Source organism: Erpetoichthys calabaricus, chromosome 14 (genome assembly GCF_900747795.2).
Source record: "Erpetoichthys calabaricus chromosome 14, fErpCal1.3, whole genome shotgun sequence".
NCBI classification, from domain to species: domain Eukaryota; kingdom Metazoa; phylum Chordata; class Cladistia; order Polypteriformes; family Polypteridae; genus Erpetoichthys; species Erpetoichthys calabaricus.
In genome coordinates, this window is record NC_041407.2 from 35,113,449 (window position 1) to 35,134,267 (window position 20,819).

A 20,819-nucleotide genomic window follows, 5' to 3' on the forward strand; every position below is an offset into this window, starting at 1 on the left:
CAGCTAAGAGAAGATAGCAGTTAAGACCAATATTCTTTTGAATCAATTTATTAAGTAAATAACAGTAAATCTAAAAATAAATATAACAGCCAATTATTCGATAATAACTAATGAATTTTTGTTTGTTTTTTCCAAAAATAAACACTAATTTTGATTTTGCTACTTGCAACATTTTCCCAAAAAACTATGGACAGTAATCAATTTACTGATCAATTTACATTCTTAATTGAAGACAGGACAGGACTGCAGGCAGCCCAGTCGAGCACCCACACCCTCTTCCAAAGCCATGCCTTTGTAATGTGTACAGAATGTGGTTTTACATTGTCTTGCTAACATATAATGTACATGAGCATCCATAGAAGAGATGTCTCAAAGGAAGCATATGTTGCTCCAAAATCTGCATGCCTTCACAGAAATGCAAGTTGCTCTTGCCCAAGGCACTGACACAATCCCATACCATCACAGATGCTAGCTTCAGGACTTTTTTTAGTTGGTAAATCTGGATGGTCATTTTTCATCTTTGAACTGGAGAACACAACATGCATTTCATACAAAAAAGACATGAAATATTGATTTGTCCTACCAAAAAACACATGTCCACAATGTAATGGTCCATCCCAGATGCCCCAAAGCTCAAAGAAATCAATTGCGGCGTCAGGACACTGTTATCATCTTAGGCTTGCATCATTTCCCTTTACACACCAACATTTCTCGAGATTCCTTGAATCTTTTAGTTATATTATACGCTTTTGAGGGTGAATACTCGAATCCTTTCCAATCTATCTTTGAGAAACATTGTTTTTAAACATTATATTGATTTTCTCACACATTTTTGGGAAAGCAGGTGAGGCTCAGTCCATCTTTGCTCCTAAAGGACTAGGCCTTTTCTGCATGCAGCTTTATACCAAAGACTGATTACAATCACTTGTTGAACCTTATCTGTTTGTATTTACATCATATTTGGTTCTTTTTTAACTCATTATTGGCACCAACGTGCCCAATGATAACTTTTTTTGGACTGAGCTGCAGGCCCTCAGTGGCAAGAATGGTTATGACCAGACTAAACATTAAATATCTTGTCTTTATACTGTTTGTAATTACAAGTCATAGTGAATATTGAAACCAGTACTTTCTGTTTTTATTTGCATTTTTCCATACTGTCCGAACTTTTTCTGAGTTATGGTTGTACAACGTCTTATTTATTGAAAAGAGTAGAGTATATTGGGGTGAAAGTAATTATTTTTACAGTTTGTTAAGTAAGACTCTGAATATTTAATTTGTGTGGATTTTTGGATTAATATAGGACTATTTAGATATAGCTTTTACGTTAAGAGAGAGAGAGGCATCACAAGACACAAAGAGAGAACATGCATCACGTTCTGCCTAAGAAGAAAAAGACTGTAGCATCCAAAGGACAAATCAGCCATCTGACATGAAGCTTGCTATGTGACTCTGATCTGAATCATTCAGGTTATATATTTTCATCCATTATTATATCTAACATTTGAGCATATTCCTGGTTTCTCTTCTAAACAAACATAAGTTTAGATTTAAATAAAGTTTGGGTATTATCTAACTGAAACTGCCTCATTGCTTACTGAAACTATCAATCTAATCCATGTCACAAGTTTTAGGATGTTCAACAATATAAGAGTTGTGCTTCTTCAGGTTAAATCCTTTCAGAGGTAGTGAACTGAGAGCAGGCCATGTTCTGTGATCCCTGCAGCAGCAGCCTCATGGTTTCTGTTAAAATATTTAGTGCAAGCCTTTTGAGGATAGCTAGGTATGGCTTTTCTAAATTCCTTCAAAGGTTATGAACTCTGAGCAGGCTGTGTTCTGTGATCTCGACAGGAGCAGGCTCCTGGCCTTTGCTTGGGTATTCAGAGGTTCAGTCCTTGTAGCAGGAAAAACTGAGAGCAAGGTCTGTCTCAGTCATTGTTAAACATATTTCAGAGGTTTAGTGTTTTGAATCCTTTACAAAGGTAGCCTGCCCCAAGTAAGGATTTCAGTGATACGTTATTGCATGGTGTACATATAAAGCAAGGCTAATAATTTCATTATTTCCAACATTAACTTGTCCACCAATTAAAAAAAGAAGCTTAGAAGGCTTCTTTAAAGTGCCTTTTGTGGGCACTTTAACAATACGACAACAACTTACATCGATACTGATTGTTTTCACTTTTCTTTCATGTACTGCTGGTATATGTACATATAGGGAAAGTCCTGTGATGAGGTCAAAATTTGAATATCGAGTTTTCAACAGATTTATACACATTAGAAATGTCTGAACATGATTTGACCACTTTCTCACTGACATCTGTGTGTGGGTCTCTGGACAAAATGACTCAAAAACAAATCACTCAATCTAAGTGAAACTAGGCACAGTCATTATTATTGTAAAATGCTGGCAGTCTATATAATTTGGAGTAAAATTGCTCCAGTAGAAAGAGTGCCTTGCATTTGAATAATAAAAAAACCTGCTTTGTGACATTTAACAGAAACCTCTTCAACAGTAGAAGCCTTACAACAAAATATGTATAGGCTGTTTCTGAAATTGATATCTGAATACAATCACGAAACACGGCAAAATGAATAAAACATGATGAATAGCTACACTCAGTGTAATATAAGCTGAGTAGATAGAGTCAGATTTTTCAATTTAGTTTAAAATATTCAAAATTTAATATATATCTGACTATTTTTTTTTCAACATCCCTTCTTGGAAAGCTGAAAGTAGAAAATATTTCCAACTGTTTGAGTATACTGTACATCTCCCACTGGTATGGAACAATCAGGAAACAGTAATGCAATAGCCATTTTTCAAAGTTACAATACTGTTCCCAGGCTGTTCCTGTTTAAATTGTGTAGTCATCTTTTAAGACGTTGGATAGCTTTATTTGTTTAGTTGTTTCAGATAAGAACCAACATAGTCTGAGGAAACCTCTGCTCAGAGATGTAAGGCACAAAGAGGCTTGACACTACTGGATTTTCACCTGTGTTCATGGGTAATTAATGCCTGTACAAGGGGAGTCTGGTATCAATGTATATACTTCTTAGACTGCACCAATATGGGCTGCCATAGAAAAGGGGTCTTATATTTTTTCCTATTTGTGTGATTGATTGGATCTGTTGTTATCTATATATATATTATGTTGTAGTTATGGTAAAAAAAAAATCCAAGAGGTGCACATTTCATTGTAAATCTGAAATTAATTAAATCCTTTGTCATTACTGTTAAGAGTAAATTACATGTCACCCCTTCATTGAAATATCTCATATTTCATGTCTGGTATGAAAATATCATCTAGATTATTAGAGCTCTTTGTTTTTATTGAGGATGGTTGAATATCTAATACAGCTTTGTACAGGTATGTGGACTTCCTTGTCTTATGTATGATATATTATTTTTACATGTTTAGCATTTTTACCTTTTCAGAAAGGTGGAAAATGATAAAAACAAATAATTTGCATTTACTAATGAAAATGAGAACAATATTTGCTGAAAATATAAAAATATACATTTGGCTGAAAATATGGGAAGTTGTAGGCCATTAGAGGATTATAATTCTCTCAATTCCAATTTAGTGCTTTTTAAGTTATGCTGAGCATCTCCTGTTTTTCCAGCGTGAAAACAGGTGTTATGTAACAACTTTGTTTTGATCTTACATAAGTTTGTACTTGAATTTTTATTTAGGATTCATATTTCTTATTACTGTATAAGCATAGATACAAGTGAGGTTTTAGTATATGCCTGTGTATCAACCTATATGTAAAATTCTCACCCATGTATTTTTTTTCGACCCTTTATAAGATAAGATTATTATAGTTTAAGAGTGTTTTTGGTTTTGCATACTACAAATTGCCGGAGTTCTAATTACCATACTAATTTAAATGATGCAAGTTCTTGCATGACAGACAATTTGAATGCACACTAAACCTAAGTTCTTGCGTACAGTAGCTGGGTAAATTATCTCATAATGATATTAATGTGATTTCTAAATTTTTGTCCTGAAAGATCACTTCAGATTCAGCAGATGTGATCCATTCTGTGTATGCCTGGCAAGGAATGAACCTCAGACAGTATGCTTTACTGCTAACATTGTGAAGGTGGAGTTTATTTGATATATATGTGTTTCATATGGAATAATAGTATTGCTGTTTTTAGTATTGATTATAGCCCCGCCCACCAACAATTCACTAAGCAGCCGTGCGCGCCGATGATTTCCGCACGTGTTCAGTCTCTCCCTGTGCATTCCCTGTGCAGCGAGCCAGAGAGAGAGAGAGAGCGACACACACACAGGCGCACGTGAGAGAGAGACACACACACACACAGGCGCTCAAGAGACACACACACAGGCACTCAAGAGACACACACACACTAGAGAGAGGGGGATGGACTCATAAGGCAGAGAAGGCAGTTAAAGAATGCACCGGGCTTGATTTTGTTTTCACTTTTGTTTATAGCGATCGGTTCGTAGCATGCATTGTTGCAATGTTACTTTTCTTGGTGGTTTATTAAATTACAGATTTTTCAAATGTTCATTTTTTTCCCTGTGCTTAAAAGTCATTAAAAAAGCTGTGTAATTACGCGGCGTAGGGTTGGCTAGGAACTGTTATTCTTATATACCTAAATTATCAGGAAGTTATAAATAAAGAGTTAAAACATCCTCAAGAAATTATGAAATTAAGAACATGAGCAAATTTTATACGTTCATTGCAAAATATTATTTAGACGTGGGATTTTCAGATTTTTCAGTGGGCCAAATTATACATTTGATTGAGCTGAATGCTTGATTGAGCTGAATGCTACTTTCCTCTTTCTTAAAGTAAAGTGGGATAGTAGATTTAACCTGCATATTTTTAAGAAAAACCAGTCCTGATTATGGTAGCATTGTTTTGTTCTTTAAGTCTGGTATCTGATAAAGAATCAACAGTTACAGAACATTTGTTGCAGTACCTCCTTATAGTTTGGACCAAGACTGTAATTTACATGTCTGCATGTGTCTCAGGCTTTCTGAAACAGAGTATTTTGTGTACATATTTCCAGTACATGTAAAAAAAAGTGTACCTTCACTTGATCACAATGTAAAATCATTGAAACAATGAGTCTTTAAATGAGCAAGATTAAAATCTGATGCTGCTGTTGTAAAATCCATATAAATTCAAGCTTCCTGTGTTACTAAACCATATTATGTGTACACGCTGTAGTGACACCGCAATTTTACTCGCCAGTGTGTCTAACAATAAAGAAAGCTACATTTGTAAAATAACATGTATTATTATTATTTATTATGGGTGAAATGTGGTGGAGTGGTGCCCTTTTTTGAATTTCAAAACCATTTCATGCCACTTGTTGAGGACATGGCTTGCCTAGACTAAATAAAAATCTTCACTTAAAGAATAGTTTGATATATTTCTCAGCACTTAGTCTTCCTGTGCAAAAACCTTTCTTCCCCCGTGTTTGGATTCCTGTCGAAAGACCAAATCACAGTTAACTTTTTGTGCCATGTGCTTGGTTTTGTTTTGATTCAATTCTGTATTTATGTGAGAATTCGCACAAGTGAATAGAAAACGTATCCTTTCCACAAAAAAAGTAGTACCAGCAATATGTGATAAAATTATTATTTTCAGATCCTTTTGTTGTAATAAATATGCGTCAGAAACACGGAAGGCGCAGATCTATACTTGACAACTGTTTTGGCTTGAAAGATGGACGTATTTGGTAAGTTTTTAAGCTTTTCCTCAGTGCTCCATACCCTCCATTGTAAGGCACCAGTGTAGGCAACATATTTTTTTTAAATCTATAGAATGTGCTTAAGTTTAGAACACAATTTTGTGTGGCAAATGCATTTATGTTTGTGAAGAATCAACTTTTAACGTAACATTACTGAACTTATCCTTTAAATAACATTGATATAGACATCAAAAGCCACACAAAGTGCATTTTAGATAATTCTCCAGGAGACATTGGCCACCAGAAAAAGTATATTCTACAACTGCATAGGGAATTCTGATTAAAATTACTGTGACACAGAGCTCTTGATAGACTGCGATGAATTCTGCATTATAGTATTTTTATTGCTTACTAGAGAGTAAATGGTTTATCAGATGCCTGGTGAGGACTTGCTGCTAACAACAAAGAGCATGAAATTTAGAATTTGAATCGAGAAACAATCCAAGACAAAAATTATGTCACCTCAACAGGCTATCCGAGGATACACAGTTGTTTTCTGTGTCATCATCTTGCCCTTCCTGGTTTAGGCAATCCATTGTAAGCTATTCTGAATATTTTTTTTCTTGTACTGTATTGTCTGAAAAATATGGTTATTTTATTTTACAGATTTCTGGTGAAGGTGTCGTGGTTCTAAAGTTACAAAGTGAGCTGAATTTTCCTGCAATGCAATACTTCAGTGATAAATTGTACAAAGAGGCTTTAAAAGGTACAGTATAAATACAGATTGACTAATAAAAGCATTAGTACTTACAAGTAATGCAAACAAAATTTATAATGTAGCAGTTCATTTTAAGGCATTTTCACACTCATAGTCCATTTGCTTTTTCAGAATCAGGGAATGTTCAGTTACTTTGCTTCAATTTCCATTTAGTTCGGTTGCGTTTCACACTGTAAACTGTCAAGCGAACTAAACATATCAATAGACATTCCATGGGCATGTTGTGGATGTCTTTCTTTGGGCAGAAACATTGTTTCACTGGAAAAAAATATCATGGTGGGTATTTGTGCACTGCTGTATTTTCCATAATTATTAGCAGGGTGTCTACTTGAAAATTATGCATTACTAAGTTTATGCACTGAAGGACACATTTCAGGTAGCCGGGTTTATAACAGACGACAAGCTTGGCTGATGACATACAATGATGTGCTTCAGTTTTATGAAAGTAGATTTATTGTGTAATTTTCATTTAATTGTGTGATGTTGTGTATTTATTCCCTAGTAGCCAAAATATGAACAAAACCTCAATTTGGTTTATTTCAAAGCACATGTTTTTAAAAGTAGGTTCTTGTGTCGGAGCCTTACAAGGGGTCCGTTTAGTAGCTTCGAACTGCAACTTTTTGAATTGTGCAGCTCCCCTTCTTGTTGTTTGCTGTGGCTTATAGACCTTGTGTAATTAATGATATCTTCATTTCTGAATTCTCTGATCTCCTGGCTGATATTACTCTCTCCCATGACAAAGTATTTATTGTTGGTGTTTGTTGTCAATCGAAACCTTTGGTTAATGACTTTTTATCACTATTGGACTCATTTGATTTTATCCATCATATTAATACGCCAACTCACTCTCTCGGTCACACCCTTGATCTCATTTTTACACGTAATATTTCAGTTAATAATATTGATTTATGTGATGTTTATTTTACTGGTCACTTTTCTATAATGATGGATTTGAATGTTACTGTTGATGTTCCTACTACTAGTTGTGCTCGATGCTGTTCTCGCTTTTTAAATTCTTCTATTATATCCGATTTTAAAACCATATTCTCTAGTCTTGATGTACATGTCTAATATGATGGTATCCATGATTCTGTCTTAGAATTTAATTCTTCTTGTAAAACGGTTTTAGACTCAATTGTTCTGCTCAAGATACGCTGTAATAAGGGAAGACCTGCTCCCTGGCTAAATGAAACTACGCAACCGCTACGCTGTGCCTGTCGAACCGCAGAACGGTGTCGAAAAAAAGATGGACTGATTGTTTCTAAACAGATTTTTAGGACTTCTATATTCAACTTCCAGGTTGCAGTTAAGAAAGCTACACATGATTCTTCGCTGATTTAGTATCCCATCATTCTAAGAATTCTAGGGTCTTATTTAATTCAGTTAATGCAGCCATTAACCCTCATTTTGTGATGGGATTAAATAGTACTGTTCTTTCATGTGAGCAGTTTCTTTCATTTTTTGTCAGTAAAATTGATACAATCCGCTGTGGTATTGTTCCAACAGGCTATGAACTTCCTACCGTTAATCACAGCATTGTTTTGGAATCTTTTGATCTTGTCTCACTTTCACAGTTAAAAAGTACTATTGACACCCTTAAACCTACTCTCAGTCCTCTTGATATTGCACCACCACGCCTCTTAGTGGAAGCCTTTGATGTTTTGGGTCCACCTTTATCAATTATTAGTTTTGGGTCCACATTATCAATGATTCTATTAGTGAGGGGGTTGTGCCCTCATTTTTTAAACATGGTGCGTCCCTGTCTAAAAAGGCAGAATTAGATCCTGGAGTTTTAGACAATTTTCGCCCGATTTCCAAATTGCCATTTCTGGCTAAAATATTACAAAGAATTATTTATAATAAATTGGGGTTAGGGTTATGTCATGCATAATGCACAGTATTTTATATAGTTAAATCAGTCCAGTGCTGGATAACATTCAGATTTAATATGAACCGTTCCAGGATTCACTTGGTACCAAACAGACACCACCCTTTAGGGTTTCGGTACGGTTGTTTTCGTCCACACCAGAGTGTGATTGGTGTGTTCACATCTACCTAAATGAACCAAACTTTAAGGGATATTGCAAGAGCCAAATGTACTATGTGTGAAAACGCCTTTAGCCTGCACGGTAAAACAGCCTAATATTACATGCATTTTAAGTCTAATAACAAAATTGTGTATCGAGAATTGAGATAATAATGATGTCTTGAATTGCTTGGCAGCCTCACCACCTCGGTCAGCAATTGTGGACTTTCACCGTGTCAACTATATTGACTATACAGTGGTTAAAGAAATGGAAGATCTACTTCGACAGTTTAAAGATAAGAAGCTGTCTTTGGTTTTCACAAGGCTATCGGTAAGTTACTAAAAAGTCCAGTTGAAGCCATTATGGAATAGTAGCAGAGTGGTAGACTAACATGTACCTGCTATAAAAATCTACAATTCAAAATCCTCAGGTGGCTAATGTGCCCCCAATAAAAGCTAAAATTGAGGTTAAACCATTCAGATAGGTCCAAATTTGTTTCTTAAGCAAGTAAAACTTTATTTTCAGTACATGTGTTTAGTCACAGACACACCGTCATCCTTGAGTTTAGGCATCTCCAGTGAATTGCAGTTAGTGACTGATGGAAACTGTTAGGAGGCATTTGCAGCAGCATGAGAGCTGAATATAGGCTGTTGGAATAAGGAGTGTGTGAAGAAAAAGAATTGCCATGTTAGTGACAGTTGTGCAGCCATTGAGAGCATTCTAGTTCTAGTTCTAGTGAATCATATGATGGTGATAATTTTGCAAGAAGGTAATCTCCTTGTCACCTTTTCTGAATATGCATGGTAACTTTCAAAGCTGCATTCACTGATCTCCAGGGTGCAGGGTGGATGTATCAGACACAGATGATCCCCTACAGAATTCTAATCTTTTAATGAGCTAATAATACAGCATATTAGTTGTAATTGTGACTGAGTTATGTGGTGTGATGTCAGCCTGCTGGCTTTATTTACACTTACTTTACGCTGTATAATAACTTAAAAGTACAGTATAAAAAAGGGTCTTACTTTGAAATATATTGATCAACAAAACCATTATTTGAAATATCTTATGGAGCATCCTGAATGTGGAACATGAGTGAAAAATGTTTTAGCTTATTTATAAGGTGCTTCCATTTTGTTGACTTGCTTGTTACTTTGTACAGTAGTGAGAAATCCCTTTTGAAAATAAATTGTGTACACCTAATAAATAAAATAATACATTTTATTTATATAGCACCTTTCCTATGCTCAAGGCACTTCACAGAGTTTAATAAAGAACGGCAGGGTATACAGTATATAGCATTGTACTAAACCAGATAAGTAAATAAAGAAGATTAAGACAGTAAATTCAGAGAAAAAAGCCTAACAGACAGCATAATTGATGGTCTAGCACACACACATACAGGTTACATGAGCATCTTGACATAGAGGTAAACTGAGAGAAGGGTAATAAAAGTCAAGTAGAGCTATAAGCCTTCCTGAACAGATGAGTTTTGAGTTGTTTTTTAAAAGAATTCATGGAGTCATCTGACCTGATTCATTTCGGTATGTCATTCCAGAGTCCGGGTGGTATACAGCTGAAGGCCCTGTCACCCATGGAGTGTAGATTAGTGTGGGGCACTATAAGATTTCCAGAATCAGAGGACCTTAGTGGGTGGACAGGCACATAGTGATGGAGAAGGTCACTGATGTAGTTTGACACAAGGTCATTTAAGGCTTTATAGGTTATTAGTAGGATTTTATAGTTGATTCTGTAAGACAAAGGGAGCCAGTGAAGGCGGAGCAGGATGGGTGTTATGTGCTCGCTGCTGCTGGTTCAAGTAAGGACTCATACAGCCAAGTTTTGAATAAGCTGGACCTGTGATATAAGATTAGAAGGGGCACCTGCCAGTAGGGAATTACAATAATCGATGCGGGATGTGATAAAAGCATGGACAAGTTTCTCAGCATTAGAAAAGGAGAGGAAGGAGCGAACACGGGATATGTTACGGAGGTGAAAGTAAGAATGTTTCTTAATGTGATTTATGTGGGCAGAATAAGAAAGGGAGAAATCAAAAATGACACCAAGATTCTTTGTAGTAGAGGCAGGTCTGATGAGATCACTGCCAAGATGGACTGGGAAGGAGCTCATTTTATTAAGTTGCACTTTAGTCCCAGTTTGCAGGAGTTCAGATTTGTTGCAATTTAAGTTTAAACCTGACACTCATGAGAAGAATGTTGTTGTTGACAAATCACCAGTTTTGGAAAGGTAGTTTGACAAAGAAGTGATACAAACAACACTTTGTAAAATTACTGAGTTTGTTGTATCGCTACTGAACAATACATACAGTACATCGGTAGCTGGAAAAAAGTGCCCAGAGTTCACAAACAGATGAAATACAAAACCTGCTGATGTGTTTTTATTTTTATCACTCATAATCTCAGTTGCTGTTTCTATATTTTTGTGTTTATCCATACATATATTGGATACTCTTGCACTACTTGCTGTTCTTGTGTAGCACCTATTCATGTTTAGGCAACTCCTAATGCTAATATTACTACTAGTTAATGTTACATTCTAGTTTTTTTGTGGTCACCTCAGAACACTTAGGTGAAAAAAAATGGTTCAAGCCCAGGGACCCATATTACATCCACCGCTATCAGGGAAAACGCACATTTTCTTGAAAACTATTACTTTCAGGATATGACCATCCAGTCACTTCCAATTTAAAGCTTTACATTACACTAGATAGAACTTTATTTTTCCCCAGGAGAAATTTTGGCTTTTTATATAAGCTCTTTAAATAAATAAATTAATACATAAGTAGGTCGATAAGTAAGGATATACAGTCATATGAAAAAGTTTGGGAACCCCTCTTAATTCTTTGGATTTTTGTTTATCATTGGCTGAACTTTCAAAGTAGCAACTTCCTCTTAATATATGACATGCCTTATGTAACAGTAGTATTTCAGCAGTGACATTAAGTTTATTTGATTAACAGAAAATATACAATATGCATCATAACAAAATTAGACAGGTGCATAAATTTGGGCACCCCAACAGAGAGATTACATCAATACTTAGCTGAGCCTCCTTTTTCAAATATAACAGCCTCTAGATACCTCCTATAGCCTTTGATGAGTGTGTGGATTCTGGATGGAGGTATTTTTGACCGTTCTTACATACAAAATCTTTCCAGTTCAGTTAAATGTGATGGCTGCCGAGCATGGACAACCTGCTTCAAATCATCCCATAGATTTTCGATGACATTCAAGGCAGGGGACTGTGACGGCCATTCCAGAACATTGTAATTCTCCCTCTGCATGAATGCCTTTGTAGATTTCGAACTGTGTTTTGGGTCATTGTCTTGTTGGAATATCCAACCCCTGCGTAACTTCAGCTTTGTGACTGATGCTTGAACATTATCCTGAAGAATTTGTTGATATTGAGTTGAGTTGGGTTGAACTCGACTTTAACAAGTGCCCCAGTACCTGAACTAGCCACACAGCCCCACAGCATGATTGAACCTCCACCATACTTGACAGTAGGTACCAGGTATTTTTCTTGGAATGCCTTCTTCTTCTTCCGCCATGCAAAGCGCTTTTTGTTATGACCAAATAACTCAATTTTTGTCTCAAAGCACTTTGTTCCAAAATGAATCTGGCTTGTCTAAATGAGCATTTGTATACAACAAGCGACTCTGTTTGTGGCGTGAGTGCAGAAAGGGCTTCTTTCTCATCCCCCTGCCATGCAGATGTTCTTTGTGCAAGTTGAGCTGAATTGTAGAACAATGTACAGATACACCCATCTGCAGCAAGATGTTCTTGCAGGTCTATGGAGGTGATCTGTGGGTTGTCTGTAACCATTCTCACAATCCTGCTCATATGCCGCTCCTGTATTTTTCTTGGCCTGCCAGACCTGCTGGGTTTAACAGCAACTGTACCTGTGGCCTTCCATTTCCTGATTACATTTCATACAGTTGAAACTGACAGTTTAAACCTTTGAGATAGCTTTGTGTAGTCTTCCCCTAACCATGAGACTGAACAATCTTTGTTTTCAGATCTTTTGAGAGTTGCTTTGAGGACCCCATGCTGTTACACTTCAGAGGAGAGTCAAAGGGAAGAACAACTTGCAATTGACCACCTTAAATACCTTTTCTCATGATTGGACACAACTGTCTATGACGTTCAAGGCCTAATGAGCTAATCCAACCAATTTGGTGTTGCAAGTAATCAGTATTGAGCAGCTATATGCATTCAAATCAGCAAAATACAAGGGTACCCAAATTTTTGCACAGCCAGTTTTTCACATTTGATTTAATTTCATGCAACTAAATACTGCTTCTCTAAAAATCTTTGTTCGGAAAACACCCCAGTACTCAGCTGTTCCTAGGAAATGAAAGACATACCACTGTTATCTTTTTTTGTTGAAAGTCGAGTAAATTATTATGCAGGCTGAGAGGGGTTCCCAAACTTTTTCATATGACTATGTATATATACATGCACATTTTGGACTCTCTGACTTCCAGTCCCAGTCCCAGATGTATTATTATTGGTATAAAGGAGTCCGTATAGCATTTCTTGACGTGCTTCTGCAGAATAATCCATTGGCTGAAAGTCCTCAGTGTTAGTGTGTCAGAGAGAGGATGTGCAGCATTGTTCATAATGGAATTTAGTTTTATTTTAATTCTCTCCTTTGCTATTACCTCCAGGGTGTCCCAAGTGCATCCTATAACTGGGCTGGCACTTTTAATTAGCTTGACGATTTGGTGGGCCTCTCATGAAGTGATGTTACCAGCCCAAAACACCACAGTGTAGAAAATCACACTGGCCATCACAGAGTTGTAAACAATGTGAGGGATGTGACTTCCCACATTAAAGGAACACAGTTTTCTAAGAAAAAAGAGCCTGCTCTGCCCTTTATTACACAGTTCATCTGTGTTCTGAGACCAGTCCAACCAGTCATTAATGTGGTCCCCCAAGAACTTGTAGGAGCAGACCACTGCTACAATCCACTCCATGAATAGTGACTGGACATAGAGACTCCTTGATGCAGTGTAAGTCAATAACCATTCCCTTGGTTTTGCTGATGTTAAGATGTAGGTAATTTGCACCAGGAAACAAACTTCTCTCCCTGGCACCTATGCTCTGTCTCATCCCCTTTTATAATTACACCCCATAAGTGCTACATCTGGTCTAAAGCTGACAAAAAATCCATTAAAGAGGTGATAGTTTTGCGTAATATGAATGGCAAGTAGAAATTAACTTTGTAAAATACTGTAACAAACCATTTTGATCATTCTTTATAATGGAAAGATGTGTCCATACCACATGCATGAAAATGTTGAGGCGTGTAAAGTTTGCTTTACTATTAGAAATGGAATTTTCTTAAAGTCTATGTCATACACTTCACCTTCTAGAGACAATCTCTATACACATGAAAGGTTAGGTAGTAATTATTTTATTTACAATTTACAGCATATTATAAAAAATTAGTTTCTGCTTCTATTGTTTTGTTTCATTAGTTCATATTAATCCTAGGGTATTTGTTGATAGAGCAGTGCTTTCTTGTGTTGTACAATTCAGTAACACTATTTTTAATGCAAGTTTGAGAACATTCAATGGAGCGCTCTTCACTTTAAATTTTAAAATGGTTATAAACAATAAGCACTCTCTCCCGTGGTTATGTGTGAACAGAGCTATGTTTTTAATCTGTAGTTTAAGAAAAAATGTGGGGTATTTATTGTGTGTACAGTGCATCCGGAAAGTATTCACAGAGCATCACTTTTTCCACATTTTGTTATGTTACAGCCTTATTCCAAAATGGATTAAATTAATTTTTTTCCTCAGAATTCTACACACAACACCCCATAATGACAAACGTGAAAAAAGTTTACTTGAGGTTTTTGCAAATTTCTTAAAAATAAAAAAACTCAGAAATCACATGTACATAAGTATTCACAGCCTTTGCTCAATACTTTGTCAATGCACCTTTGGCAGCAATTACAGCCTCAAGTCTTTTTGAATATGATGCCACAAGCTTGGCACACCTATCCTTGGCCAGTTTCGCCCATTCCTCTTTGCAGCACCTCTCAAGCTCCATCAGGTTTGATGGGAAGCGTCGGTGCACAGCCATTTTAAGATCTCTCCAGAGATGTTCAATCGGAATCAAGTCTGAGCTCTGGCTGGGCCACTCAAGGACATTCACAGAGTTGTCCTGAAGCCACTCCTTTGATATCTTGGCTGTGTGCTTAGGGTCGTTGTCCTGCTGAAAGATGAATCGTCACCCCAGTCTGAGGTCAAGAGCGCTCTGCAGCAGGTTTTCATCCAGGATGTCTCTGTACATTGCTGTAGTCATCTTTCCCTTTATCCTGACTAGTCTTCTAGTTCCTGCCGCTGAAAAACATCCCCACAGCATGATGCTGCCACCACCATGCTTCACTGTAGGGATGGTATTGGCCTGGTGATGAGCGGTGCCTGGTTTCCTCCAAACATGATGCCTGGCATTCACACCAAAGAGTTAAATATTTGTCTCATCAGACCAGAGAATTTTCTTTCTCATGGTCTGAAAGTCCTTCAGGTGCCTTTTGGCAAACTCCAGGTGGGCTGCCATGTGCCTTTTACTAAGGAGTGGCTTCCGTCTGGCCACTCTACCATACAGGTCGAATTGGTGGATTGCTGCAGAGATGGTTGTCCTTCTGGAAGGTTCTCCTCTCTTTACAGAGGACCTCTGGAGCTCTGACAGATTGACCATCGGGTTCTTGGTCACCTCCCTGACTAAGGCCCTTCTCCCCCGATCGCTCAGTTTAGATGGCCGGCCAGCTCTAGGAAGAGTCCTGGTGGTTTCAAACTTCTTCCACTTACGGATGATGGAGGCCACTGTACTCATTGGGACCTTCAAAGCAGCAGAAATTTTTCTGTAACCTTCTCCAGATTTGTGCCTCGAGACAATCCTGTCTCAGAGGTCTACAGACAATTCCTTTGACTTCATGCTTGGTTTGTGCTCTGACATGAACTGTCAACTGTGGGACCTTATATAGACAGGTGTGTGCCTTTCCAAATCATGTCCAGTCAACTGAATTTACCACAGGTGGACTCCAATTAAGCTGCAGAAACATCTCAAGGATGATCAGGGGAAACAGGATGCACCTGAGCTCAATTTGAGCTTCATGGCAAAATCTGTAAATACTTATATACATGTGCTTTCTCAATTTTTTTATTTTTAATAAATTTGCAAAAATCTCAAGTAAACTTTTTTCACATTGTCATTATGGGGTGTTGTGTGTAGAATTCTGAGGAAAAAAATGAATTTAATCCATTTTGGAATAAGGCTGTAACATAACAAAATGTGGAAAAAGTGATGTGCTGTGAATACTTTCCGGATGCACTGTATCTCACAATCACTTTAATCCTAATTTATGAACAAGACGTTAAAGTACTTAAACTCATCCACTTCTGACAGCTGCTCTTCCCCACCATCTGCACAGAACAAGTAGTTTTTTTGACTACCTCCTCAGATTTTAAGCTGTTTATTACTTGGCTGTGAACAGCTTCACTGTGTGCCAAAGATCATAGTCATAAAGCCAATAACCCAATAAAATATCATCTGCACCAGTAAATATGTTACCCCTTATGTTGCCAAAATGTTTACATTTCAAGCCATTCCTGTACCTCAATTTTATGGTCATTAGAATCATAAATAATGAAATATTCAAACACATAAAGAGCCCTCTGCCAGTTCCAGAGTATTTTTAATTTGCCTTTTTACCAGTCTGTTCCACAGGGACAGTTTAAAATTGTCAACTAGCCTAATGCACATGTCTGTTGGATGCAGGATAAAACCAGAATACCTGGTGAGAAAAACAAAAAATCTACAGAAATGGGAAAAATGTGCAGATTCTGCACAGACAGTTAGTGGGCACTGGACTTGAAAAGGATTGTATAGCTATGAGGCAGCTGTGTGCCATATTTATGGTCAAATTTTAACTTCACCTTAGTTTCACTAGTTTTATTATCAAAGGTGTTTTCTCATTTCACATAGAAATAAAGTATCTTAAAAAAAGAAACATAATAGTTTTACTGCTTACCCTTTATTTGTCTCTTGGCATGCTTCCATTGGTATTTTTTTTTACATTACATTACAACATATTTGTGTATAGCACTCTTCACTGAGTGCAGGGCAGAGCGATGTGAACAATTCTCAGTTAAAACAAAGTATAGAATATACATATTCCTAAATAGAGAACTAGTACACATAAAAAAACTTGGTTAAAACACACGAAGAAACAAGGTAGAAACTGATTAAACATAAATGGAAACCAGCAATATCTGTCCGTTTACTAATTGATAAACTATGGCCAGTTGACAGTGGAGGTGATTAAAATTGTAAAAGAGAAAGTATAAAATTTTAATCAAATGTTTTCAATCAATACATAATCATTTTTACAATTTAAATTACATATACTTAAATGAAGTTGTAACAAATAGTTATTAAAAGCGTTAGGAAAGGGACTGAAGGTAACTAAAGGATTAACTAGATGTGGTTTTTTCCTCGTCTAGAGGAGCCACCAATATAGCTGCTAAGGTTCAAATGAAGTACGTGTGTAATGAACACCCCTTTAAAAAGTGAAAACAAACTAGTGAGAATGCCCTAACGTCCCTATTATGAAGCAGTGATAAGATCAATGGGAAAACCCATAATACACCCCTATTAACAAAGTGATGTTTAGAATAATGGAAGAATTAACATTTATATGAAGTTACTGGTGGCTGTAGTTGATTGGCTAGGATGATAGAATTTTGCATATTAAGAGTTATATGACATGATGTATTAGATAAGGTAATGGTAATAGAAAAGTATGAAAGGGAATGTTTTTTGATTGCTCACTCCATGGACTGAGATATTTGTACATATCTATGTGCAAATAAATTATTCTGCATTTTCATCTGGTCTCTGATAATAATTTATTTGACTATAGAGGAAAGTTTTTTTCCCCCAACAAAAGTCAAGAACAAAGACTTCAGCCAACTGGCTGCCTACCCGCTCCAGGGTTTTCTATGGTGGGGTCTACGCTGGCCATCCAATCTGATGAGAGAATCCTTTCATCTGATAATTCCAATGCTCCTTTATCCAAGATGACTTTTCCTTACTCAGGAGAGCAGCTTGGCAGTAGAACAGTGGAACCAAGTGCCACATCCAGATACAAAGAGGAGAAACAGAATAGAGGAGGATTAGTAATGGTTTATAAATATTGTGATGCGTATATTTCTGTACAAATGACTAACACAGAATCTTCCCTCTCGTCCCAAAGACAGGCTAGAAATGGCAACTCAAGGCCCAATGTGAGTGGGTGTGGGTCTGTGCATGGCCATGTCCTCAGCTCTAATGCTGTTCCTTCAGAGTTTGGTTTTATAGTGGAAGGCTGTTCCTCCATTTTCTTGAATTCAACAAAGACAGTGTGGAAAGTAGATTGAATTTGAAAGATTATGTATTTTGTATGGTTACATTTAAAAGTATAAATATGTATAATTACTAGTGAAATATTGTAAAACTCTTGTAGTTTAAAATTCTCAGCCATTTTAAAATACAAATTTGTTATTTAATTGTTTTAATTATTTGCTTTCTTTCTTTCTTTATTTTTAGAAAGAAGTCCTTAGTGTCTTCTTGGCTGCAAACCTTAAAGGGTTCACCTGTTCACACAGTGTGGAAGCTGCATTGCAGTCCTTAACTGGAACTGAAACCTTGAGGTGACACATACTGCAGCTTATGCTGCTTAAGGGTTATCTGGTCAGGTCTAGCAAGATGTGTTATGTTAAGTTTAATTTCACAACTGCAATTGAACTGGATCATTGTTAGATTATTACAAAATTAGGAATAAAATTATATGTTCAAAGCTAGGCAGTGTAAAACAATAAGAAATGTGTGATCTAATATCATCAGGTCTCTGTTGTTCCAAGATAATTATTCAGTTTTAGACAATTAGCTTTAAATGTAGTCTGATTTTTGTAGAGGAAAGTGCACAGAAAGCTATAAACAAATCCACCATTGCAACAGAAAAAAAATACTCTTCCTTTGTCATTCATACAAATTCTCAGCTTGTAGAAAAAAAAAATCTGTCATCATTTAAATTTCGAAGATGATTAGATTGTTTTAAAATCATTCTTAAAAAATGTGAAATCCTGTGCCTTTGTGTATGCAGTCTCTGAGACGGACATTAAAGTTGACTATTTCAAAGTGAATGGCTGTTCTAGAGCAACAAATGTGATGTTTTTACAGGAGCAACAGAAACTCAATGACATCAGATTGACTGACATTACTAGTACTGGCCTTCAGTGCCTGAGGAAGCTTTTAATTAAATTCAAGGTACTAACATTTAACAAAATACAATAATCACTACATTATGAAATATAGACAGTGCTTGAAATTTAAATTTAATATGAAACTGAAATAGAGTAAGCAAAAATAGAAAGATATAATTATACAACTTCAAGGGAAAAAATCTGCAAGAATGTAAATCACCTATTGTGTGACAGTTTACAATAATTAAAATGTATTGTTACTTGCCCTCTAAAAACATAGCTAAGCATTTTTCACTTACTCTGCTAGTTCAAAACGTTTGACTAAATCAAAACCATCACATAGGTGATGATCTTAAGATGTTAAAACCCTTTTAATTCAGTTTAATTACTGTATCCAGCTGTTTTTGTGGGCTGCATTTATGCTGTATTTATAATCCCATAGGCTAAAACAAGCTGTTTCATTCACCTGATAAATCTGTGGAGGGTACGTTTCCTCATGGGCCGAATTTTAATAAGAGTTAAGTAAAAGGGCTGTCACATTTTATGACAGAATTTGGATTATTTCAATATATATTAGAGTTTGAATATTTAAGTCAAAATTTAATTGTAAAGGTCTCATTATTCAATTTCATTTTAATCTAGCCCACCATTTGATATTGTGGATTTTTTTTAGCTTGCAATTTAATTAGCTCGTATGCACACGTCACTTTTAGGCATAGACATTTCACATTTTGATTGGATAGCCTCTGTGCCTTCAACTAAGTAGGCAGGATTCTGTCAGATGAGTAAGAGCAGCCTCAGATAAAAGCTGCTGTGGCTTTCCAGTGTGGCTTTGCTCCGTAGCTTGTTGAACTTAACCCTTAACGTGAAAGAGAAAATGATGCCTGAGGTAGAATTTTAGGTATTCTCTGTGAGCAAAAATGGATATATTCAAAGAAGAAAGTTTAGATGCATTTGCTTTATTCTGTGGTCACATTCTGTCACAGATAGTGGAGGATTTAAACAGAAGAAGCCCAGATGACATTGCTTCTTGTCAGACCCATTACCCATTAATGCAGCTGTTAACTTATTTTGGCAGGTTGCAGGTAAATCACCTTATATGTTAGCAGAGGCTGGAACATGTAACATCAAACTATACCTGTACATCTCTATTTATGTAAACTGGTGCACTGAGAGTCTCTTCATGTTTAACAAATGGGACAACTGAACATTGTAAAGATCAGTGAGTTGGTCATTAGTTATATTAAATGTATTTCATTTAAACAGATAAGAGCACAGGGAGCTTATTATATTCTAAATTTCCAAACATTTAGGATGCAGTGGACTCCCAAAAATTACACAGCCTTTGGTGACTAACAATTGTTTATTGTTTTGAGAAAGGGCAATTTACTACAGAAAGAAACAATGCTGCCAAACACAGTCAAGGCAAGCAAATTTAAGACAGTGGAAACAGTGTCTTACCTGAGCCATTACTTACAATTCCAACATTCTTGAGCTGCTGATATATTTATTTAGTGCTGTGGTTGCTTTATTTTAATTTTCATTTATAAATGGGTCATTTCTGAATAGTGTGGGGCTGCAAGTCACACATTTGTGAATTTCAATTGCCTACTTTATGCTATTTAAACCTCCTCTTATATTGCCAGAAACAGAAGTAGCAATGCAACATTTTGCCTTTATGGCACAATTATATTAACTATGCTGGCATTCAGATTCAATCAAAAATGAGTTTGAATAGGTAATGTTTTTAAATGTAGTAATTGTGAAGGTAAAGATGTATTTATGAAGTTGTGCCATTACACTTAATTTGTGATAATTTAAGGATGCATTCCCATATCCTGTATAAACATATCCTTTTATGACTGATACTACTATTGCTTATATCAAAGAATTTAGAGTGAATTGCAACAAAATGATTATCACCAGAACATATTTACACTTTGTGAAATAGCTTATTACCAACTTAAAAAAGTTATGTTTTAATAATTAGGCTTTTATTAAGAAATATAAGATGACAAAAATAAATATCTAATCAAAAAACATTTAATGAATTTTATGGATAC

General features: G+C 36.2%; 1 protein-coding gene across 1 annotated transcript in view; it reads left to right on the forward strand.

Annotated features, from left to right (window-relative positions):
• slc26a11 (solute carrier family 26 member 11) overlaps window positions 1–20,331 on the forward strand; it is a 131,662-nt gene extending 111,331 nt beyond the window's left edge. The window contains exons 14-16 of the mRNA XM_028819300.2: window positions 6,341–6,440; window positions 8,676–8,809; window positions 18,101–20,331. Coding sequence (XP_028675133.1) covers window positions 6,341–6,440; window positions 8,676–8,809; window positions 18,101–18,208 — 342 coding nt within the window. The 3' untranslated portion in view covers window positions 18,209–20,331. The remainder of the gene's footprint in view (window positions 1–6,340; window positions 6,441–8,675; window positions 8,810–18,100) is intronic.
• The last annotated feature ends 488 nt before the right edge of the window (window positions 20,332–20,819 follow it).